At 50.2% G+C, this 21807-nt stretch overlaps 1 protein-coding gene across 3 annotated transcripts; it reads left to right on the forward strand.

Annotated features, from left to right (window-relative positions):
- Nucleotides 1-1571: 1571 nt before the first annotated feature.
- On the forward strand, nucleotides 1572-21409 carry LOC144310409 (solute carrier family 2, facilitated glucose transporter member 5). 3 transcript variants are annotated; one of them, XM_077891324.1, is made up of 12 exons: nucleotides 1577-1923; nucleotides 8248-8346; nucleotides 8928-9088; nucleotides 11073-11197; nucleotides 15280-15432; nucleotides 18308-18433; nucleotides 18541-18728; nucleotides 18848-18958; nucleotides 19441-19542; nucleotides 19892-19967; nucleotides 20436-20563; nucleotides 20657-21409. In XM_077891324.1, exons 1-12 carry the CDS (start codon nucleotides 1891-1893, stop codon nucleotides 20858-20860), a joined length of 1506 nt encoding a protein of 501 aa, XP_077747450.1. In that variant the 5' UTR covers nucleotides 1577-1890; the 3' UTR covers nucleotides 20861-21409. The 3 variants fall into 3 exon arrangements, with proteins under 3 accessions (XP_077747452.1, XP_077747450.1, XP_077747451.1); XM_077891325.1 differs by lacking the exon at nucleotides 18848-18958; XM_077891326.1 differs by lacking the exons at nucleotides 8248-8346; nucleotides 8928-9088; nucleotides 11073-11197 and having other exon boundaries at nucleotides 1572-1923.
- Nucleotides 21410-21807: the final 398 nt, after the last annotated feature.

A 21807-nucleotide genomic window follows, 5' to 3' on the forward strand; every position in this document is an offset into this window, starting at 1 on the left:
AAGTATCCACTTTTCCTTTAAGAGTGGTTCCTTGGCTCTGATAGAAGTAGCTTCAAAACGCATACAGTTTCCTGGAAATATTTGTACGTGATCCTGGGACACGCCTCAGCCTGTCCTTCGGTTGATCAGTGTTGTTCATTACTGTTATTTTAAACCACAAGGCAAAAATAGACTTCCATTGGCAGATTCCTCTCCTAGTCCGGACTGGGGCTGGTCAGGGAAGGCGAGGCCCAGAGGATGGAATCTGAGGACCCCTCCACCCCGCCCCCCCACTACACCCAGAGACCACTTGCAGGGGGAGGGCACAGGCCATACATCCCAGTCGGTCTGCCAGGAGTATACCTCCTCCAATGGGCTATTCCTCCATTTGAGCACCCAGATCCCAGGAGCCCAAGGGCCTTGCCATGGGCCCAACAGCCGCCAGAGACCCTAGGTTGCTGGGCCTGGTCCTAGAGTGGGAGTGACCAAGCAGGGACACAGAACACGTGCAGGAGGTGCAGGCTGGAGCCCTTGGGTGCTTCCCCTGATGGTCCCGGTGGCAGGGGCCCAGGCAAGGGGCTGGAGCCACTGTAGCCGCTGTGGGTCTGTGCCTCCTTGGCCGGCCACACTGGGCACTGGTGACACACGGCCATGCCCATGATGCCCAGTATCCACAGAAGCCGGGGCAGGAGGGCCCGAGCATGACCCAGGACTGCCAACTAAGGCTGATTCTTTTTGTTTGCACAACTTGTGTCTTCCCTTCACCTTCCCATCCTCCTCCCCAACAAAAGTGCATTTTTTTGGAGAATTTTTCAAAACTCTGAAATAACTGGAAACCTCTGGTCTTGCCAAACCTTCACCGGGCATCATGCTACGGCACAGGGAACGGACAGGGAATGAGCTGGTGGGGGTGGAAATGGCCAATCCTCTCTTGTGAGAGGGGCAGGGGACCCCCAACTCACACACAGAGACTCTCAGCCACCCTCCTCACAGTCCCCCTCATACAGGACCCTGGTTACAATTCCCAAGTTTGCTACTGAGGGAGGAACAGCTGCGGGCTCCCCATTAACTTCTCCTTGTGAGGGAGGAACGGCTGAAGTAATTGGATTTCTGCCACAGCAAATAAAACAGGAAATATATCCTGTGAAGATGAAAGCCTGCGGGCCTTGTGGGACTCTGCTCTGGATTTTGGCCCCTTGACCCGGGGGTGCCCCATGGTGGCTGAACACGTGCTGAGCATAAGGAGCCTGGCTGTGGCCTGGTCATGCATGGAGGACCCAAACCAGCAGCCGTGACTCACTTTCCCTGCCCTGTAGATAAAGACATCCAGACTAACTACTGCCTTTACAGTAGGGATGATTACACATAAAATCACTTGGTTCTTCCAGAGGAAAATAAACTCTCTGAGCAAGTGTGGCATGGTTATTTGAGCAAAAGCTGCCTCTCGGAAGGATTTGCTGCAAGCTTCTTGGCAGGGACCACTTCTGAGAAACCTCTGGTGACCCTAACTCTTGCCCTCGGGTTACCTGCTATGGTGTGGGGCCAGCGGCTTTCCATGCGTTTGTGACAGAAATAACCCTTCCAGTCACTCATCACGAGCCTGCCTAGTGGAGGCTTTCGCAGCGAGCACGTACCACAGACTGTCCCAATCAGGAAGGCGCGGTGCCTGCGCTCCTGGGGGGGGCGCCCGCTTGCTGAGCGAAACCCCAGACGGTTCATTTAAAAGAAGTGAAAGAAGACGCACCTCTGGACTCCCGAAAGGGTTATTCGGTCTCGGGCTGGCTATAAAAATGCTATTGGCTGTTACTTGGCACGGCCAAAGTACAGCCAGAATGTCTTCTCCCTCTATTCAGTGCATTTGTTATTTTGGCTGAAAGGAAGTAAGCAGCACTCCACGCTCGCAGACCGAAGATGGAGCAACAGGATCCAACCAAGAAGGAGGGGGTAAGTGGGCCTCCCAGCAAAGGAGGGAGCACGAAGCAGCCTGCTGCCGGGGCCTGCTCCGCATTGCTGGGTGGGGGTGGCGGTGGTGGTGGGGTTCTGTTGGAAGGAAGGTGCTGCTCAGAGTTCACTTAGACAGGGACTAGAGGACAGATTTAGGGGATATTGAGATGTAGAGATTGTTCGGGGATCATTCTACTGGAACAGCTTTGAAAAATCCCTGCAACCAAATTGAAGAGATGCAAAGGGTTAAGTTGTCCCCACTGCCTCCCCCAGAAAAGCTTGAAGGGCAGGCATTCTGCAACCAGCCACAAAACCCTTACATGTTGCTGGCGAGGTGCATTTTGATCTGCTCGGATTTTGGCTTCAGAAACATCTTCTTTAGGTTTTTCGGCAAGTCACATGGCTGGGCCGACATGGCAGGAAGGTGGGCACAGAAAAGACTGTGCGGGACTCGAATCGAATTCAGATCTGTAGCAGAGATTCTCAGCCTTTTAGATGAGAGGCTCCCTGGTTTCTGGATCTCTTGCCTCCTACCCCACTCCCCTCACTCAAAGCATTTCCATTGTACTTTGAGAGTCTCCCCATTGAAGAAAATACATAATGATAGAAAGATTATGAATTTACTATGAACGCTTTCAAGGAATTTGCATTTTATTTGCTGCAACAGCATTTGCTTGTATTTGTGGCAGCAGAGGTACATATTTGTGCAGATTATTACTGAACCGGGCATGGATGTGAGACCATTAGCACAGACAAGTTGAGAGCATGCTCTGTAGCTCGTGGGTTAAGAGCAGGTTTTGGAGCTGGAAGCACCTGGTTCCGTTCCTGCTCCATCCTATTCTAGCTGTGGGAACCTGGGCAAGTTATTTAACTGCTCTGTGCCTCAGCTTTTGCATCTGTAAAATGGGAATGATAACCCTACCACTTCATAGGGCTGCTGGAGCAAATAATGAGATAATGTACTCAAATTACCTGGTACATCATGATTCCCCCATAACTGATATTACTTTGCTCACCCTTTAGAGCAGGGCACTAATGGCATTTGGGGCCAGAAGATTCTTTTTTCTTTTCCTTTTTTTTTTTTTAAGGATTTTATTTATCTATTCATGAGAGAGAGAGAGAGAGGCAGTGACTTAGGCAGAGGGAGAGGCAGATCTCAGGACTCTGGGATCACGACCTGAGCCAAAGTCAGGCACTCAACCACTGAGCCACTCAGGCACCCCAGGGGCCAGAAGATTCTTTGCTGTGAGGGGCTGGCCTGAGTATTGCAGAATGTTGAGTAACATCCCTAGTCCCTTCTCATTAGAGGTGTTCTCGTACCCAGAGAATCAGAGCTTTCCAGGTTGCTGAGCACCTTTACGTGGATCTTGTTAGACTCTCGTGACAACTAAGGAATCATTATACTGCTCAGTGTTAACCCCCCTATTTTATATAAAAGGGACTGTGCGGTGACAAGAACTTAGGGGCTCAGGGGTCAGGAGAGGCCCTCAGTCATGCCCTCTCTTCAAAGAGGAACATGCTGGCCATCTGTGCCCCTGGGTGAGGCTGCAGAAGAACACCCCGCATGGTGGTCCCTGAAAAGAAGCAACACATTTTGAAAGGATATGATTAAAATGGTCACAAGCAGAAGGTGTAGGCTCCCTGGATTCTCCAAGGGAGGAAGCCTCCTCCAGTGGCAGGTGGGATGAAGGCTATCCCTTCCTGGCTGCCTGAGGGCAGACCTGCCCCTTTGGACAACAGCCAGGACACGTGCTGGGCTTCCTGGGATACCCGAAAACAAAATGATTCCATGGTGGCTGCTGGTAAGAATCTGCAGATTACTGAGTGAAGGGGTGGGGGCGGTTAGGAGGTGAGGGAAAGTGGGAGCCCCTGGGAAGCCTGCAGAAAGCAGGGACTGTGTGCGCTGATGGAGGGGGTCCAGCTCTCTGTCCCCCATTGGCTGTGTGACCATGGGCTCACTGGCCTTTGGGTCCTTCATAAGTAAAAAGAAAAGGCGAGAATCTAACCAATGGGCATCAAGGACTTTTTACCAAGGGAAAGGACTCTTGGCCTGGAGGGGGGGGGAAGTCCAAGCATTTTAGAAAATGAAAGCACATAATTTTAGGGGGTACATCCACCATCAAAATACCTAGCATCTTGGAACAGGTAACCTCCTTTCTGACTCTATCGCTGCTCATGATGATAGCAAGCCTGTGTGTAGCACTTACTCTAAGCCAGGTGTGGCTCTAGTGTTTTTCAGGTATAAACTCATCCATTCTTCACATCAGTCCTATGAGGGAGGGAGTATGGTTCCCCCTTTTACAGGTGAAGGATCTGAGACACAGAGAAGTCCAGTAACTGGCCCAGGTCCACCCAGCGAGCAGCAGGAGCTTGGGATCCGATCCCAGGCTCTTGGGCTCCCCCCTCACTCTGCCCGGTGCTCTAAACCACCATGGCCACAAGACAAGGCACCTCTCTGTCCCTCCCTTTCCGTTTGTGAACGTTGGGATCAATAGTGTGAGAAAGTGATTCAGAGTTAATAATTCATAAGAACTAATTTTTCTGGAGATGTGTGTGTTTTTCTGGGAGATCCCTGACAGCGGGAATGGATCCAGGAAGCAAATTCCCAAAGAGATTCGTTTGGGGCAGGGCTCCCTTCCCAGCAGCCTTGAATCACACCCATTTGGAAGACGGACCCCGAAGGCCACTATTTTACTAAGTCTCAAAATGTGTTCATGGTTATGAAACAGGAAGCCAGTTTACTGTGGGCATGAAGAACGTGCGATTTCTCCCAAAAGCATAAGCTGAGTCATGGCTCCCCTTGGCCTCTGAGGATACACGCCCCCCCCCCCCTTCATGTCTGAAGGCCACTTGTCATTTATATAAGCTGCTGGAAGACCTGCGTGGCTCTCGCTCATGCCCTAATCCAGCTCAATATTTGATCTTTTTCTTTTTCGAAAGAAAGAAAGAAAGAAAGAAAGAAAGAAAGAAAGAAAGAAAGAAAGAGAGAAAGAAAGAAAAGAAGGAAAGAAAGATAGATGGAAGAAAAAGAAGAAAGCTTAAACCATGGTTTTCTTTTACATGCTTTTTTTTACATATAGTACCTTTACTGAGAACATAACTCACAGATCATGCAGTTTACCCCTTGAAAGTATGCAGTTTTGGGCAGCCCTGGTGGCCCAGTGGTTTTAGCACCGCCTTCGGCCCGAGGTATGATCCTGGAGATCCAGGTTCGAGTCCCACGTCGGGCTCCCTGCATGAAGCCTGGTTCTCCCTCTGCCTCTCTCTCTCTCTCTCTCATGAATAAATAAATAAAATCTTTTTTAAAAAAGTATGCAATTTGGATAAAATATACCCATGAATATTCACAGTTGGGCAACCATCAGCATGATCAAGTTTAGAACATTCCCATCACCCTGAAGGAACCCTGTACCCACCGGCAGTGATCCACATCTCTCCCCAGCCCCTGGCAACCACCAATCTACCTTCCGTCTCCGTGGATTTGTCTGTTCTGGACATTTCACAAAGATGGAGGCAGACAGTGTGACTGGCTGCTCTCGCTTAGCACACTTTCGAGGCTCAGCGCCTTGCAGTGCTGAAGGGCACTTGTAGTGTGTGTCCTTTGCTCTTCCTTTGGGCAAATCATCTTGCATTGCATGGATGTCCTGCACCTGTTGGTGTATTCTTCAACTGATGGACATTTGGATCGTTTCCCTTTTGGGGCCGCTATGAATAACGCTGCCAGGAACATTTGTGTTCACCTGTTTGCGTGAACAAGTTTTGGTTTCTCTTGGGTACACACCTGTGTGTGGAATTGCTGGGTCGTACGGTTACTCTGTTGAACTTTGTGAGGCTTTCCAAAGCGAATGCATCATCATACAATCCTGCCAGCAACACGAGAGGGTCCCAATCTTCCCCTTGCCAACACTTTTTACTACTTGTCTTATTGATTTTAACCATCCTTGTGAATGAGAAGCTGTATCTCATTGTAGCTTCGATTTGCATTTTCCTGATGGGGTACCAGTGCTTTGATTTTGCTCCCTAAATGGTCCTCAGAGCTGGTACTTCTGCCCCTGGCTCAGCCATGCCCCACCTGAGCCCCTCTTCCCTGACACTTCTGACACCTCTTTTAAACCATTTCTGGGTTTTTTTCTTTGTAGAGCTCACTACAGTTATAGTTAAACTATTAAAATACTATGTCTTTTTTTAAATATCCTCCTTCCCCATTGGACCATGATGTTGAGGGCAGCTGATCTGCTCATCAGACTGTAGCGTGGTGTCTGGAATATAGTCAGCTGCCAACCACTATTTGTTTAATGAATGAAGGCGTTTGGACCAGCGTGGTCAGTGAGAACCTACCCAGAATGTCTTTGCTGTTTCGACAGAGGGTAACCCCCTGACTCCTACAGGTCCATAGACCCTATGCCTGCATGTGCCTATGGCACATTCTTGAATTCAAGGAGGAAGACAAAAAGCATAGAAGTTAAATTGTGCGCCCTATGCTTAGGGACTCTACAGCCCGAGTTCTTTCTGATAATGTTCCCTGGGATCTCATAAAAGCTGTCAGGTTGCTGGCTGTCCAGGACGCCTGGCAGCCTCCCGCATTCTGGGGCACCAGCCAGCTCCCCAGCAGAGCTTTGCTAAGGACTTCAAACCATAGGACCCATCAAAGTAGAAAGTGGTCAGGAGTTGCGGTTGGAGGCATGAGTGAAGCCTGTTGTGTTTCTAGTTAATCATTTACCTAGAAAAGAATTAGAAGAGGAAAACTTTATCACTTTTCTCCTTCCTTCCCCCTTCCTTCCTTCCTTCCTTCCTTCCTTCCTTCCTTCCTTCCTTCCTTCCTTCCACGAAATCAAGCAATAGAACAGCCACAGGGGAGGGACTTTGTTTTGTTCTCCGCTATATCCCCAGCACTTAGAACAATGCCTGGCTCACATTTGAGTGACTGCCCAGAGCACTTCAGGTGGGAGGTGAGCTAGTTCAGCCCCGTCCTGCATCTGGGGTGGGGTGTGTGTGTGCATGTGCCTGTTTATGCACCTGCCTTTAGGGGATGGTGGAGGTTGAGGAGAGGCTGGAAACTGGAGCCCACAGCTCTTATCTCCCTTATCAGAAATTTCCTGCTGAATTAACCATTTGTTCATTCATTTGGTGGAGGGAGGGGAAGGGCGAGGTTTCATTTATGGGGGCTCCTTGCAGGTTTTGCTCCTGCTCCTGCTGTATGGAGCACCAGCTCGTGCTCTCCAGGGCACCAGGACAAGGCAGGGATGGCTACAGGTTCTCTCCCTGCCCTGCTCTTCACTTAACTCGCTGCAGAGGCACTGCCGGGAGGAAGACCTGAGGGCCTCGGCTGCCATGGGGGGCATGTGTCCCCTGGATGGGGCCTCCATGGGAGCACATGGATGAAGGTGCTCAGGGGAGGCTTCTGAGAGCTGCGTCCAGGCCCTGGTCTGTGGATTCACCTCCATAGCTCTACAGTTTCATAATTCAACCTTGTAACAGCTCTGAGGGAGTGTGATGACCTTCCTTTTGAAGATAAGGAAACTGGAGATTCTTGCAATTAAGCTAGCAAGCGGCAATGGGCAAACATATTATAGAATCCATAGATTCTAAAAGAAGCTTTTTCCACTTTTTTCTCCAGCTTTTCATGATCTTGCTAATGACTTCCTCTTGCCATTAAATAAGTATTCATTTTCCTCATGTATCAAAGGGGGATATGATCACAGAACACCGGTGTTTGAGTCCCCAGAAACCTGGATTTATATATTTTCTCTCTGTGTGCCTGTTCCATCAAAAGTCCAGAGGCTAAAGAAAGTTAATCAGTGGCCCTCAAGAAACAATTAAAATTGTTCACATTTTCTTCTTTTTGATTTTTAGGGGAGTTTGTGTTTAAGGCAGGACTTGAGTGCATTTGCTACTGTCAGCACATACAGCCCCGTGGTAGGAATGTTATGGAAGCATTTCAGACATGAGGTAGAGTGTTGGCGTAGGTGAGCCTTCAGTGTCTTTCTGACCCGGCGGTTCTCAGGGGCAATTGCCTCCCCCCAGCCCGGAGGACATTTAGCAATGTCTGGAGACTCTGGGTTGTCACAGGTAGGGGACAGGTGGCCCTATAGTGCCTACAGGACAGCTCCCCAGAGCAAAGAATTATCTGGCCCTAAGTGCTACGGTTCAGGGAACCTACCAGGTTAGGTGGGTAGAGGTAGGCTTCAAGATAGGGAGCAGTCGAAAGACTACGGATCTTCAGATTCTCTGGCATCCTTCTATGTGACATCGGAGTAAATCAGGAGTTCCCTTGAACCCCAGCGCCTCCTATGACCTGAGCCAGGATTTCTCCTCCTCCCGCAGAGGCTGACACTTGTACTTTCACTGGCGACGCTGATAGCGGCCTTTGGGTCATCCTTCCAGTATGGGTACAACGTGGCCGCCGTTAACTCCCCTGCCGAGGTAGGTCCCTGGGGTGAGTGAGACACAGACACCCACAAACGAGGAGGGGGGCTTGGAGCTCCCTGGGCCTGGGCATGTCCACAAGGGTGGCAATAGGTGCACACCCGGGCACACAGTGTGTCCTCAGGTAACAGGAGAGGGAAATACCCATGAGACACACAGCACAAGCCCAGGAGAGTGACTGGTGGGCACAGGACCACGGGGATGGGCCCAGTGCCCCCGGCCTCAGCTTCTCCTGGAGAGCCAGGCCTGGTTGTGCATGCTGGGGCTGGCCTCGGGATTACGGGTGGGGGCTCTGGTCTTCTGCAGCCTTGCACTGTCCAGAGGATTCTGGAGGATCAGGGCTCATGCAAAGGACCAGAGGACTGGAATTCAGAACTTGGGGGGAAGTGTGCTTATCAGAGGCCTGGCAGCTCCCTGTGCTGGTGCCCGGGCTAATTGCTGTTCATACAACTTCATCCTTTTTCCCTTTCGCTTTACTAGTGCCCAGGCCATCTGTCAGTTGGCCCACCAGCTTACGGGATTCTTTTTGCAAAACCAGGTCAAGTTATTGTGGCACTCTCTTCTTCTTTGTTCTCCAGCTCATGAAAGCATTTTATAATGAGACCTATTTTGAACGTAACAATAACTACATAAATGAGTTTTCCTTGACCTTGCTGTGGTCTGTCTCCGTGTCCATGTTCCCCTTTGGAGGTTTCATCGGATCCCTCATGGTCGGCCCCTTGGTGAATAAACTTGGCAGGTAAGGCGATGTGAATTCCCAGCTCCTGAAGCTCCTAGATCCCAACCATTTAAAACCGAGAGCCAAAACTGAAATGGTTTTTTTTTTTTTGTTTGTAAAACTAGGTAATAACTGCTCTGATGATTTCTGTTTTCTTTTCTTTTCTTTTCTTTTCTTTTCTTTTCTTTTCTTTTCTTTTTTTTAAGATTTTATTTATTTGACAGAATGAGAGAGCACAGCAGGGGGAGCAGCAGAGAGAGAGAGTGAGGAAAGCAGGCCCCCAGCTGAGCAGGGAGCCTAATGCAGGACTCGATCCCAGGATTCTGGGATCATGACCCTAGCCAAAGGCAGACAGATGCTTAACTGACTGAGACTCAATTTTTGCCACTAATTCTAGAAACATTAGAGATTCTTGATCTCTAATGTTTGATTCCAAAAAAAAGGTCCTTAAGACATCACACTCCCTGGTGTAAATTCCATGGGCATGAAAAAGTGGTTTTGTTATTAAGAGTATTTAAGAGTCCCGCCCCACCAGCTTTTTCCCTTGGCAGACAAGCTCAGAGGCTAGGTAAGGTCAAATTGTCTTCCTGGCCACAGATCTCTTTAGCTCAAGAGTCAAGACCAGAACCCAGTGCCTTCTCCAGTATTTTTCAAAAAGAGTATGAGATTAGAAACATACAACCTCTGCTTTGGGATCTAAAATCCTAAGGTCTTCCTGGGAGTTTGGTGTTGAACTGAGCAGTTTTCCCTGGGGGCCAGGACGTTAATCAATCACAGGTTTGAAGGACGAGTCTTTTAAGGAAAGGACTTTGGTCCGTTGGTCCTTTTGGTCCACAGATGCAGCAGACAGTTGCTTGTCCAGCTGTCTGCCTGAGATGATAAAAGCTATTCAGTTGTTTGTGGTTTTCCTAAGGATCTGTTCCTTATATAACAGTAGCAACCAACAATTTATTGATGGGTTCCTCTGTGCCAGGCTCTATCCTGAACACTTTTAGGGTTATTAATTCTTCCAATCCATACAAAAGCCCCGTCTCCTTTTTCAAAATAGGAAAACATTTTCCTATGCTGTAACTTAGCCAAGATTATACAGCCAGGAGGAAATTCCATCTCTGGGCATGTCCAAATAATACTGTTGTATCAGGCAAGTATTTTCTTGATCTCTTGCTTTATTGCTTAATCACACACATAGCATCTTTTTCATACAAGATGTTTAAATGTTCGAGTGGACAGACTTAATTCTCCTTTACAGTTTTTGCTTTTTGTGTCTGATGACAGCCTTCCCTATCTATCTGGAGTCACAATGATTGTCTGTAATTTGTAAAATATTACAATTTTGCTTTTCCCAGATTTGGCATTTTATTTTGTTTGGTGTTTTTCTGTTTTAAGATTTTATTTATTCATTTATGAGAGACATAGAGAGAGGGAGGCAGAGGCATAGGCAGAGAGAGAAGCAGGCTCCATTTGGGAACCCCGATGTGGGACTCGATCCTAGGACCTCGAGATTATACCCTGAGACAAAGGCAGATGCTCAACCACTGAGCCACCCAGGCATTCCTTGTTTGGCCTTTTAAAACATTAAAAGATTTTTATATATGCTGTTGAATTCAGTCTGCTAATATTTTATGCACAATTTTTCCATCTATGTGATATAAGTGAGGTTGGCCTACCCATTCCGTCTAATGTCCTTATCCGATCTGGTTTCAAGATTACGCTAACATCATGAGAGTTAATGATTTCAAAAACCCTTGAGTGTATTGTACTATGTGGCTCTTTCCTTCTGCTCCCCACCACTGATGTGCTGTGCACTGTGGTCATTTCCACTGTCTCACAGAGAGAATGTTCCCACACCAGGCTGTGCACTTGACCTGTCAGTCTTCGACTGCAGAGAGCATAAAGCAGCCACAGAGCCTGATGCTGTAACTGGGCGGACAGTTGGTGAACATCTATCTTTTAAATGAATAAGTGAATCCTGCACCCAGGCTAACTGAGATTTCCTCCTCTGCAGGAAAGGAACCTTGCTCTTCAACAACATCTTTTCCATAGTTCCCGCCATCTTAATGGGGTGCAGTGAGGTCGCCCGGTCGTTTGAGATGATCATTTTGTCCAGACTTTTGGTGGGAATATGTGCAGGTAAATGATACTACCCTGTGCTACCACTCTGTAATTTAGGATGATCGAGAACCTGAGTTGAAATTTTAAAACAATTATTTTATTTAATTTAAAATAATTATTTAAAATTTTAAAACAATTCCATCTTATCTTCTCTATTGGTACATTATTTCTATGTCTTATTTTATTTTTTTTTCTATATCTTATTTTAAAGATTTTTTAGTGGTCAGCGTAGGATTTAAAATGTACATTTACAAATGGTTAGAGTGTACTTTTCAATCAATAATAAACTGCTTCACACATTACGTAAAAGAACTTGTAACCTTATATTCCCAATTCCTCCTTCCCAACCCTCATGTCATTCATATGACTTTAAGTTTAAGGTATCCTATGAATACACAAAATACTTTAAAAAAAAAAAAAAAGGATAATCAATGAGGAGGGGCAGGCACCAGGGTCCAGACCATTCTGGGACCCCTGAAGGAGGGAGATGGAGGCTGCTCCTCTGCCTCTGCCCTGAACCAGACTCTGGATCGGGGACTTAGTCTCAGGGGTGGCCAAGGGCAGAGCATCCCTGTGCCGCTTCTGGTGAAGAGAGCCGTTCTGTGAAAGTCAGAAATACAGAATTCTGTTCAGAAGCTCGCTTCCCGTCTGGTCCTTTATCTTTGTGTTTTCTCAACTGCAGGAGGGACGGTGAGTGGGTGGTGACCCTTGATTAGTGAGCTGCATTTTCTTGTTCTAGGCAGAGTAGACTGTGTCGTGTGCTGTAGAGATAAGACTTGTCTTCTGCAACTTTCGTTTTGGTTATCTATACGGGTGTGAAAATCAGGTTGCAATATAAAACAGGTTTCTGTTTTTTTAGTGGGTCTTGGTCAAAAAAAGCATGTTGACTAACAATCCAACATACGAATCCTTCTTTTATTTTTTTTTAAAGATTCTATTTATTTATTCATGAGAAACACAGAGAGAGAGGCAGAGACACAGGCAGAGGGAGAAGCAGGCTCCATGCAGGGAGCCCGATGCAGAACTCGATCTTGGGTCTCCAGGATCATGCCACGGGCCGAAGGCGGCGCTAAACCACTGGGCCACTGGGGCTGCCCCCATGAATCCTTCTTAATGAGAGCAGCCTTTCAACTTTTATGGGGAATGTGATCACAACTTTTATGTGATGTTTGCGATGGGCTTTTCAGGGGTTTGTTTTCATTTACTCCTCCAAGGCAATGACTCACTGGGGTCTCTCGCTTCATAAGTCCCAGAGCTATTTTGCAAACCCTCCAAAGTTATCCTTGGAGGCCATCCTTTGGTGGTCATAGGAAGCTCCCCCATAATTGCTTCAGACTGAAGAGATGGGGTTAAATCTATGTGTGGGGCCTTTCCCCAACCTGACATTCTTTTGTAGACTGTACTTCCCAGGGCTGGTGGGAGTGAGCAGGACACCTACTTTCGGGGCCGTGTGCCTGCCTTCAGGGTGGGCATCCAGGGTGGGCGCCCCCAAAATGCTGCATCCTGGGTGCCTTGCCAGCAACCTTGCACCTGGTCCTGGCAGTGCCAGCAGCTCTCATCTTCTCCTTCAAGTATGGGAATGAGGATAAATGATTGAGCTGGCTGGAAGCCAGCAAGTCCCTCAGCTGGTGCTAGTGGACAATGGGGGAGATGGTGAGGAGGTAGTGTTAGGGGAAATGTTGAGGAACTGTGGAGTCCAGGAGAAGAGGAAAATAAGATCCCTGAAGAGAGAAGAGGTCCTGTCAAGGAAAGTGATAGGCCCCATGACAAGCTACTCTGGTACAGCTTTCCCTGAGAGCGCTGGATGGCCTGAGGCCTGAGCCCTGAGGGTGCCTGGCCCTGTTCCTGCCTCCTGCCACCCCTGCTGGAACTCAGCTAATGAAACAGGGCTGATTTCTGGCAGGTGTCAGCAGTGGGCAGGTGCAGGCAGGCCCTTTTCTGTTGACCATCCGGCACTTCAGAGTTGGTCCCAACAGGGAAATGTTAGACTCCAAAAGAGAACAAATCACAAAACTCCCAACCTTTACTCTTAAATAAGCATGACTTTGAAGTCAGCAGTTCTCAAACGTGTTGGCCTCAGGCCCTTCTTACACTCTTAAAATTATTGAGGGTTCCAAAGAGCTTCTTTCTCATGTGGGTTGTATTGGTCAATATTTGCCATTTAGAAATTGCAACCAACAAATATTCATTTAATTGACTTAAATGGCAACAGAAAGCCATTACACGTCTCTATGAGAAGAGTTGTGTATGCCAAAACAACAACAAAACAACAAAAAACTTAGTGAGAAGAGTGGCATTGCTTTACATTTTTTGCAAATCTCTTTAACGTCTGGCTTCATAGAAGACAGCTGGCTTCTCAGACCTGCTTCTGTGCCCTGCTGGTTGTGTAGACGCTGGAATGCTCCACTGTGTGCTCACGAGGACAAGAGTGAACAGGGCACTATCTAGGATGGTTGGAAAATAGTTTTGATCTCACAAGCCCCCTGAAAAGGTGTCAGGAGTTTCCTGGGTCCTCAGATCATGTTTGGATCTGAGGTCATAATGCATTTGTAGTTAATTCTTTCACATGGCTCTGGAAAAAGTCAGGAAGGTGTGTGAGCCAGCAGCATGCTACTCAGACTTCCTAAAAAGGAAGTGAACAGCAGCTCTGCCAAAGGGGGTATGGGACAACGGCAGTGCAGGGACAGACAGTGGGACTTGATATGCTCAGTTCACCGGCTCACTGTTGGCCAAGTCGCGTGGCAAGAGCGCCAGGCACATTCACCGAAGGAATTTCAAATGTAAAAGCCACTTTCCCGGACTCTGTCCGAATGGGCCAGCTGGGATTGCCCAGTGGAGTCTCAGAATAGAGACTGCTTCGCACGAGCATGAAGAGGACCCATCTCTTCACAAACCTCCTGATGTTTGCTTCTTTGATTTTGTCCCTAATTAAGCGACTTGCTGCTGAGATGTGGGCTTCCCCACCCTGGGCTCTGAGTGGTGACCAAGGAGCCCACCCGTCAAGGGCCCCTGCCTCCTCCCAGCCCTTTGGGCACTAGGCCGGCAAGGGTCTCCCCACAGCACACCCCACCAGACTTCTCAGAGCTGCTGCAAAGGCTGCCCCTCTTTGCTCCGACAACTGGGACGAGCCAATGTGAATGAACAGCAAGCCTCTTTTAAAACACTAAGCAGATATCCTTGGGCAGAATCGCAAGGCTTGAACACTTGGCTCTCAAAAGATTCCTTCCTGTATGGATGTCATCAAATACCCACCCGCTGCCAGCACCTCCAATCTCCACGAGCCCTACACGGTTCCCCTTGGCCTCCCTGTGGCTGGAGCCTCCTCTTAGACCCTCATCCCTTGGAGACCCAGCCTGACTCGTGACTGGGTGTCCCATCCTTGGGGTACTAACAACCCAGCTGACCTCCATCCAAGATTCTCAGCCTCTTGTTGGGCTTTTGGGGGAATTAAATGGGATGATATATGTGAAAATACTTTAGAGCCTATAAAATTAAGTTCCACCTATTCTTTCTTGTTTCAGTAAGATGAGAAAACTTAAAAGTTTAAATAGTGGGGATTCCAGAAATCTGAGGTAGCAATTATTTTACGATATATATTTACATTTGTCATGCTTACTGATAAATAGAGTTAGTGCTTCGGTGTCTATGTGGGCATCTGTGCATCAGTTTGTTACGTGATATACCTTCTCAGAAGGTGGAGCCGGTGGGCAGGGGTCCTTGGCCTCATCTGAACAGACTCTCCCAAGGAGCCAGAGAGGACAAGGTGCCAGACCACACCTGGGCTTTTCTTCCCTGACATGAAGCCAGGTAGGAGGGCAGCCCAGAGGTCAGGCCACCCATGTCCCCTTCCCCTGGTGACACGTGTTGAAAACCAAGGGTGCTTGTCTGTGAACTTCCTTGGTTCAGACTATTTTCTCTTTTCCCCATTGCTTAAAGGATGAAGAATTAAAAGAGGTGTTTGCTTACTCTTGCCTCCTTGAGACAAAAGTTTCAGCCCAACTAATGTGATTACTGGATAAGAACAAGTGTGTTTGGAGATGCAGCTGATCTCTCTCAGACTAATGTTTCCTGATGGTGTTTTTACTTCCATCCCCTGACAGGTCTGTCTTCCAACGTTGTCCCCATGTACTTGGGGGAGCTGGCTCCTAAAAATCTGAGGGGGGCCCTCGGGGTGGTACCTCAGGTTTTCATCACTGTCGGCATTCTTGTGGCCCAGATCTTTGGTCTTCGGAACCTCCTTGCAAACAAAGAAGGTAAGCTCAAGATGGCTGCAGACCCCACGCTTCCCTCCTCGAGGGCCCAAGCCCAGCATATAGTAGGTGCTCAGTAACAGGCAAAGGCAGTGATAGTTGCAGGGTGCCTGGGTGGCTCAGTGGGTTAGGTGTCTGCCTTCAGCTCGGGTCATGATCCCAGGTCATGATCCCAGCCCTGCATGGGGCTCCCTGCTCAGCGAGGAGTCTGCTTCTCTCTCTCCCTCTGCCTGATGCTCTCCTACTTGTGCTCTCTCTCTTTCTCTCTCTCTCTTTCTATGTCAAATAAATAAATTAAATCCTTAAAAAAAAAGTCACACCAACCAAAATGTATAACATGCTTGTTGGGGGCCAGGCACTATGTCTTTATCTTAATTCCATTCAACCCTCCAAATAACTCTATAAGGCAGATACTTATTATGCCCATTTTACAGATGTGGAACCTGAAGCATAGAGAGATTGGATAACATGTCCGAAGTCTCATTAGGATGCACTTCAGGTGGCTTGGGCCTAGGTCCATGTTAAACACTGATCCCCCTTTCAATGCCCCTCATAAGGAGCAGGGACCAGGGGTCACAGGGCTAACTTCCTGTCTCCCAGTGATGGCACGTAAATGATCAGCAGGATGCAGGGCAATGTGCAGAGCCCTGGTGTCCCATGAAGTGTTTGCCAGTGTACAGCTGGGAGCCAGGATTGTGGCGGGGGGGAGAGGAGGACAGGCATTCCTGACGGGCATGGGGGCAGAAGTGCAGAAAGTCTCTGTGTGTTCAGGGCACTACAAGTGTTGTGTGGACTGCATTTGTCCCTGCATCCTTTTTTGAGGCTATTTCCCTGTTGGGGCCCTTCCTCTGGACAGAACTTTGGCCTTATTCGTCATTGAATCTCCAGCACAATTCCTGGCACGTAACAGATGCTCAAGAACAAGGAAGGAGGGAAGGAAGCCCAGATGAGAGTAGCAGTGCAGGAGGCAGGCAGTCACGGTGCAGTGGTTGTGAAGAGATCTGACAATCTTCTTGAAAAGATTGCAACAGGGTGTCTGGATTTGGCAGTTTGGGGTCTCCAAGAGGAGTTTCCATGTAGGGGGTGGGGTGGGGGCCAGAGTCAGATGGCAGTGGCCCAAATCGGAGATGAGTCCATATGTGTGGTGGGCTATACAGGGCAACTGAGTCAGAGTCTGGGATTAGCGGAGCCCTGGATTCAGGAAAAGGGAAGGGAGGAGGTTGGGAAAACGATGAGCCATCCAGCAGAGCAGTGGGCAGGGCAGAAGCTGAACCTACTGCACGGGATCATTTTCTTAGGGGGAAGGTTCAGGGGTTGAAATGGGACTTGAAAAAGATGATGTCGGGGTGCCTGGGTGGCTCAGCCAGTTGAGCGTCTGCCTTCAGCACAGGTCATGATCTTGGGGTGTGGGATTGAGCCCCACGTTGGTCTCCCTAATCCGCGGGGAGTCTGCTTTGCCCTCTCCCTCTGCCCCTTCCCCTGCTGGCTCTCTCTGCTCTCACTCTCTCAAAGAAATAAAATCTTAAAAAGAGAGAGAGAGAAAAAGATGACGTCTAAATGCGGGTGTTCTTTGTTTACTCCTCTTCCATTTCAGGAGTGAGACTCGCTGGTTGTCACAAGGCTGTCACCTAAGTCTGAGCCTCAGTCTGTATAACAGGTGGTGAAGAGTCCCCAGGGCTCAGCATGCCTGGGTCTGGCTCTGAGCTTTGCCCCTGATCTTGGGCACGGGGCCTGTGGCCTCTGTGCCTGCATTTGTAGGCATGGGGCGGGGTTGGTCCTGGCACCTGCCTCACGACGTGGCTGTGATGGGGAAGTGAATTAACACACGGAGAGCCATTAGGACAGTGCCTGGTATGCAGATGTCCACCATCGTCACTGACTGCAAGCCCTAAGAGAAACGGGGGAGAGTCAAGGTGTTAAGAGCTCCTAGAAGGGGCCTGAACGACTCATTCACTCATTGGACCATTTTTATTGTGCAAAATAACATAAGAAAGGAGAAGCACATAAGACATAAATGGACATATCTTCACTCTGTCAGAGATCAAACACCGGTGCTCAGTCTGGACACAGATCTGGAACTAGAACCAGGCCAGTCCCCTAGAAGCTTGCTTGCTTGCTTGCTTGCTTTTTAAAAAATATTTTATTTATTTATTTGACAAAGAGTTAGTGAGAGATTGAGCACAAGCAAGGGGAAGGGCAGAGGCAAAGGGAGAGGCAGGCTCCCCCCGAGCAAGGAGCCCCAACATGGGGCTTGATCCCAGGACCCTAAAATCAGGACCAAAGGCAGACACTTCACCGACTTGGCCTCCCAGACACCTCACCCCACTGGAAGCTTTCTGCATGCCCCTCAACCATGGCCTTCCCACCCCCACGGGGAGCCAACTGTGCTGACGTTTACCATCTCATCCTTGCATCTCCCTATAGTTTTTTGTCACCTTTTGCAAAGATCAAGCTAATTTTCCATTCCTGGACTTCATCCAGTTTTGGACCATTGTGTGGACCACTGCCCCCACCACCAAGTTTGGCTTCTGTGGGGGTTTTCAGCACAGTGTAGAGTTCTGTTCTGTGAATACACCGTGCTTCGTGCATCCATTCTACCATCACGGACATTTGCATTGTTTGTGGTTTTCATTCTGATGGTCAGTGCTGCTCAGGCCATTCTAGTTCAGATGTCCTGGTGGCCCCAGCAGAGTCCTGAGTGGCATGCTGCATCAGAGCATGGGAGGGCATCCAGTGTCACCAGCTCTGTGTCCAACCCTTAAGGAAACCAGTCCAGGTCTCGGGACAGAGTGGCACCTGGGAGAGCAGGTGCTGGGGGCGCAGAGGGCAGGTGACCTGGCTGGAGCCGGCTCTCACGTGGACACCGGCACCCCTGCAGGCTGGCCGATCCTCCTCGGGCTGACTGGCATCCCGGCGGCTCTGCAGCTCCTCTTCTTGCCCTTCTTCCCCGAGAGCCCCCGGTACCTGCTGATCCAGAAGAAGGATGAAGAAGCTGCCAGAAATGGTGAGACTTTACTGTGTGGGGCAGAATGGGCAGGGGACAGAGGCCGCAGCGTCTTGGCTGTGGGAAGTTGGGGCACCCTGAGCCGACGCCCTGCTCCCTGCCGTTAGCGCTGAAGAGGCTGCGAGGCTGGGACAACGTGGACTGGGAGATGGAGGAGATCCAGCAGGAGGACGAGGCCGAGAAGGCGGCAGGCTTCATCTCCGTGCTGAAGCTGTTCAGCATGAGGTCCCTGCGGTGGCAGGTCATCTCCATCATCATCCTCATGGGCGGCCAGCAGCTGTCGGGAGTGAACGCGGTATGGGGGCTGGGCTGGGGGGCTGGGGGGCTCGGGGGCCAGGGGGCGGTGTCATCAGGGGGGTGGCGGCATCACAGGCGTTGCCCTGAGGGCCCCACCAGCCTCTGGGTACCTTCCAGATCTACTACTATGCAGACCAGATCTACCTGAGTGCCGGGGTGAACGATCATGATGTCCAGTATGTGACAGTGGGCACCGGGGCTGTCAACGTGCTGATGACCATCTGTGCCGTGAGTCTGCGACAGCCACCACGGATGGAGGACATCTTGCGGGGGGAGGGTCCTAGCCAAGGAAAGAGCCGGATCCGAGGTGCCTCTTGGTCTCCTCATCTGCAGCCTCTGGCTCTTGTCAGATGACAGCCTGTCTCTTAGGAGGCAGCCTGTGCAACACCCCCAAGGTGGAGACCCCTGCTCCCGAGTCTGGAAGCTTCCACTGCGTGAAGTGGCTCTTCCCCAATGTCTGGCATTCAGGGTTGCTACCTGTGCCAGGAATGCGTGGGACCCCTGGACTGGAGAGCGTGGGGGCCTACTGGGGGGCACACACATGGGCAAGTGGGCACACGACCTGCCCGCGTCTCCTCACAGCTGTCCCTCCAGAAGGGGTGTGTGGGACGAGCGGGGGCTTCCCAGGAAGGCAGCTCCAGGCAGAGGTGCGGCCTCCTGTCCGCAGGGCTCTGAGCCTCTCTGCTCATCCTGCGCCCCCTCCCTTGCAGGCGTTCGTGGTGGAGCTCCTGGGACGCAGGTTCCTGCTCCTTCTGGGCTTCTCTGTCTGCTTCACGGCCTGCTGCGTGCTGACGGTTGCTCTGGCCCTGCAGGTGAGGCAGCTGGGGCTCGGGCGGAGGCAGGAGTCTTCTGTCCACCCCCTGAGCCCACGCCTGCAGTATGAGGGGGAAGACCAAAATGGTCTTTTAGCAGCTACGACGAATCAGATGCCTGGGGACCATCTGCAAGCCCCCGGGGCCCCCACCCCAAAGCAGCCCACTGCCACTGATGGCCGATTTTCTGGAGGCCTCTGGGGGGTGCTGCCTGTTGGAGGAGCCAGGTGCCCTCCTCCTCCAGCCCTTGCAGAGCGGCTGGCCCTCTGAGGACCCAAATCCCCGACGTTCCCCATCCCTGGTTGTCCCTGCTTTGCAGGTGTGATCCAACTCTGTTCTCTCCCCACAGGACACAATATCCTGGATGCCTTATGTCAGCATTGCCTGTGTCATCTGCTACGTCGTAGGACACGCCCTTGGGCCCAGTATGTACCCCAGAGCCGGCTCTATGCTTTCTGCATCTCTTCCCCTGCACCATCAGCCCTACAAACCTCTGTTCCCTGGAAGAGGCTCCTTGGAGACCGGATACAGCCCCCAAAAGGCTTCTCCCCCTGCCTTCTTATTGCAAAGGGGTTTGGACAGAGCATAATTAGAGTTAAAGTGGTAAAGCAGCCTGGACTGTGTGCGTTGAAATGGGCCATATGATTAGCGTAGAGAGCCTTGAGGGTGGTCATGGCCCCTTTTAGGGATGTCACAGAGTGTCACCTGTGGTGCCAAATTCTTGCTGTTGGTCTTACCCTGCTTCTCCACAAGCCCTGGGGTACTGGAGACATACTGGCCCTTGGGCCCGTTGCCTTGGGTGCCCTGACCAGTAGGGGCTCCAAGACCCTGTGTGGTCTTGCTCTGCTTTCAGAGGAGGCAGCTCTTCCTCTTCTCTCACTCTACCCCCCAAGGTCCCATCCCCGCGCTGCTCATCACGGAGATCTTCCTGCAGTCCTCCCGGCCGTCGGCCTTCATGGTGGGCGGCAGTGTCCACTGGCTTTCCAACTTTACTGTGGGCTTGATCTTCCCGTTCATTCAGGTGAGTGGGACCCAGGGGACCCAGATGCACGAATCCCCAAGGGGGAAAGGGAGAACCTTTTCGAGAAAGTGAACCCTGATCCCCTTCCCTCAGGTGGGCCTTGGAGCTTACAGCTTCATCATTTTTGCTGTGATATGTCTCCTCACCACCATCTACATCTTCCTGGTTGTCCCCGAGACCAAGGCCAAGACATTCATGGAAATCAATCAGATTTTCACCAAGATGAATAAGGTGTCAGAGGTGCACCCAGAAAAGGAGGAACTAAAGGACTTCCCGCTCTCTACTTTGGGGCAGTAACTCCAGAAGAGGAGCCTGCCAAGCGGGTCTGTGTGGAGCTTCCCTCTGGGCTTTTATTCCTGACCAGTAGTTGTCTGCGAGCATCCAGAATGAGGACCAGCCCAGGGTGGAATGCAGGCCCCACTGGGACTGTCCAAAGGGCTTCTGTGGTGTCTCTCTCCAGACTGACCCACCATTCCCGATTCACTGTGAGCAGGTGCGTCTAGCTGTGCTGGGCTAGCCCTGGGTTAGTAGCTCCCGATAACAGCTGCTCTTACAAAGAAAATCATCACTACAGTGATGGGTTGGAAGGAACTGCCTCTGGCCAGAGAAAGGAACTCTTCTGCAATCCCATGGGTCTTCTCAGGGCCAGAGGCCTGTATTCAGAGGGATCCTTCCTCTTGCCAGGTCCATCTTCAGAAATACCAGTCCTACAAAGTGTGATGTCTGAGAAGCTGGGGCAGGTCCCTGTGGAGACTTTAGTCAGAGATGATTAATCCTGAATTATATCGCTGATGGACAATGGCATTGCCTCTGTATGCTCAATAAAACACGTATGATCACTTCTCACCAATACATACTTCTTTCCTAAAAGCAGGTAGAAGGCATGGGGTTGGGTGCTCCCTGTTCCTTCAGGCAGATTAAATATGCTACGGCACCAGCCCCTCGAGGATGTAAGTTTGGCCAGTTTTGCTTGTCCTGGAATCCCTCTGCCTAGAACAGAGCCTGGGGTGGAGGAGTCACTCAGACAGTATTTGGAGGAAGAAGGGGAGAAGCAAGAGATGAGGTGGTTACAAAGTTGTGATTTTTAAAAATTTAAGATTGGGGCTCCTCTGCATGTCTTCAGGTGCATAGCAAACACCAAGGGGCCCTGGAAGTGAGGGGTCAGGAGAAGGAGGAATGCCCCTGCCCCCACACATGAGGCAGAGCTAGAGGCTCTTCTTAGAGATGTAGGGGCTCAAGGGGGG

The sequence above is a fragment of the Canis aureus genome, chromosome 3 (assembly GCF_053574225.1).
Source record: "Canis aureus isolate CA01 chromosome 3, VMU_Caureus_v.1.0, whole genome shotgun sequence".
In the NCBI taxonomy this organism is placed as follows: domain Eukaryota; kingdom Metazoa; phylum Chordata; class Mammalia; order Carnivora; family Canidae; genus Canis; species Canis aureus.

Excerpts from the sequence above, each read along its gene's own strand:
- LOC144310409 (XM_077891324.1), top strand. The coding sequence starts at position 1,891 with ATGGAGCAACAGGATCCAACCAAGAAGGAGGGG. Across the intron at positions 1,924-8,247 it reads ATCCAACCAAGAAGGAGGGG|AGGCTGACACTTGTACTTTC; the intron begins GTAAGTGGGCCT and ends CTCCTCCCGCAG. Across the intron at positions 15,433-18,307 it reads CCTCCTTGCAAACAAAGAAG|GCTGGCCGATCCTCCTCGGG; the intron begins GTAAGCTCAAGA and ends GCACCCCTGCAG.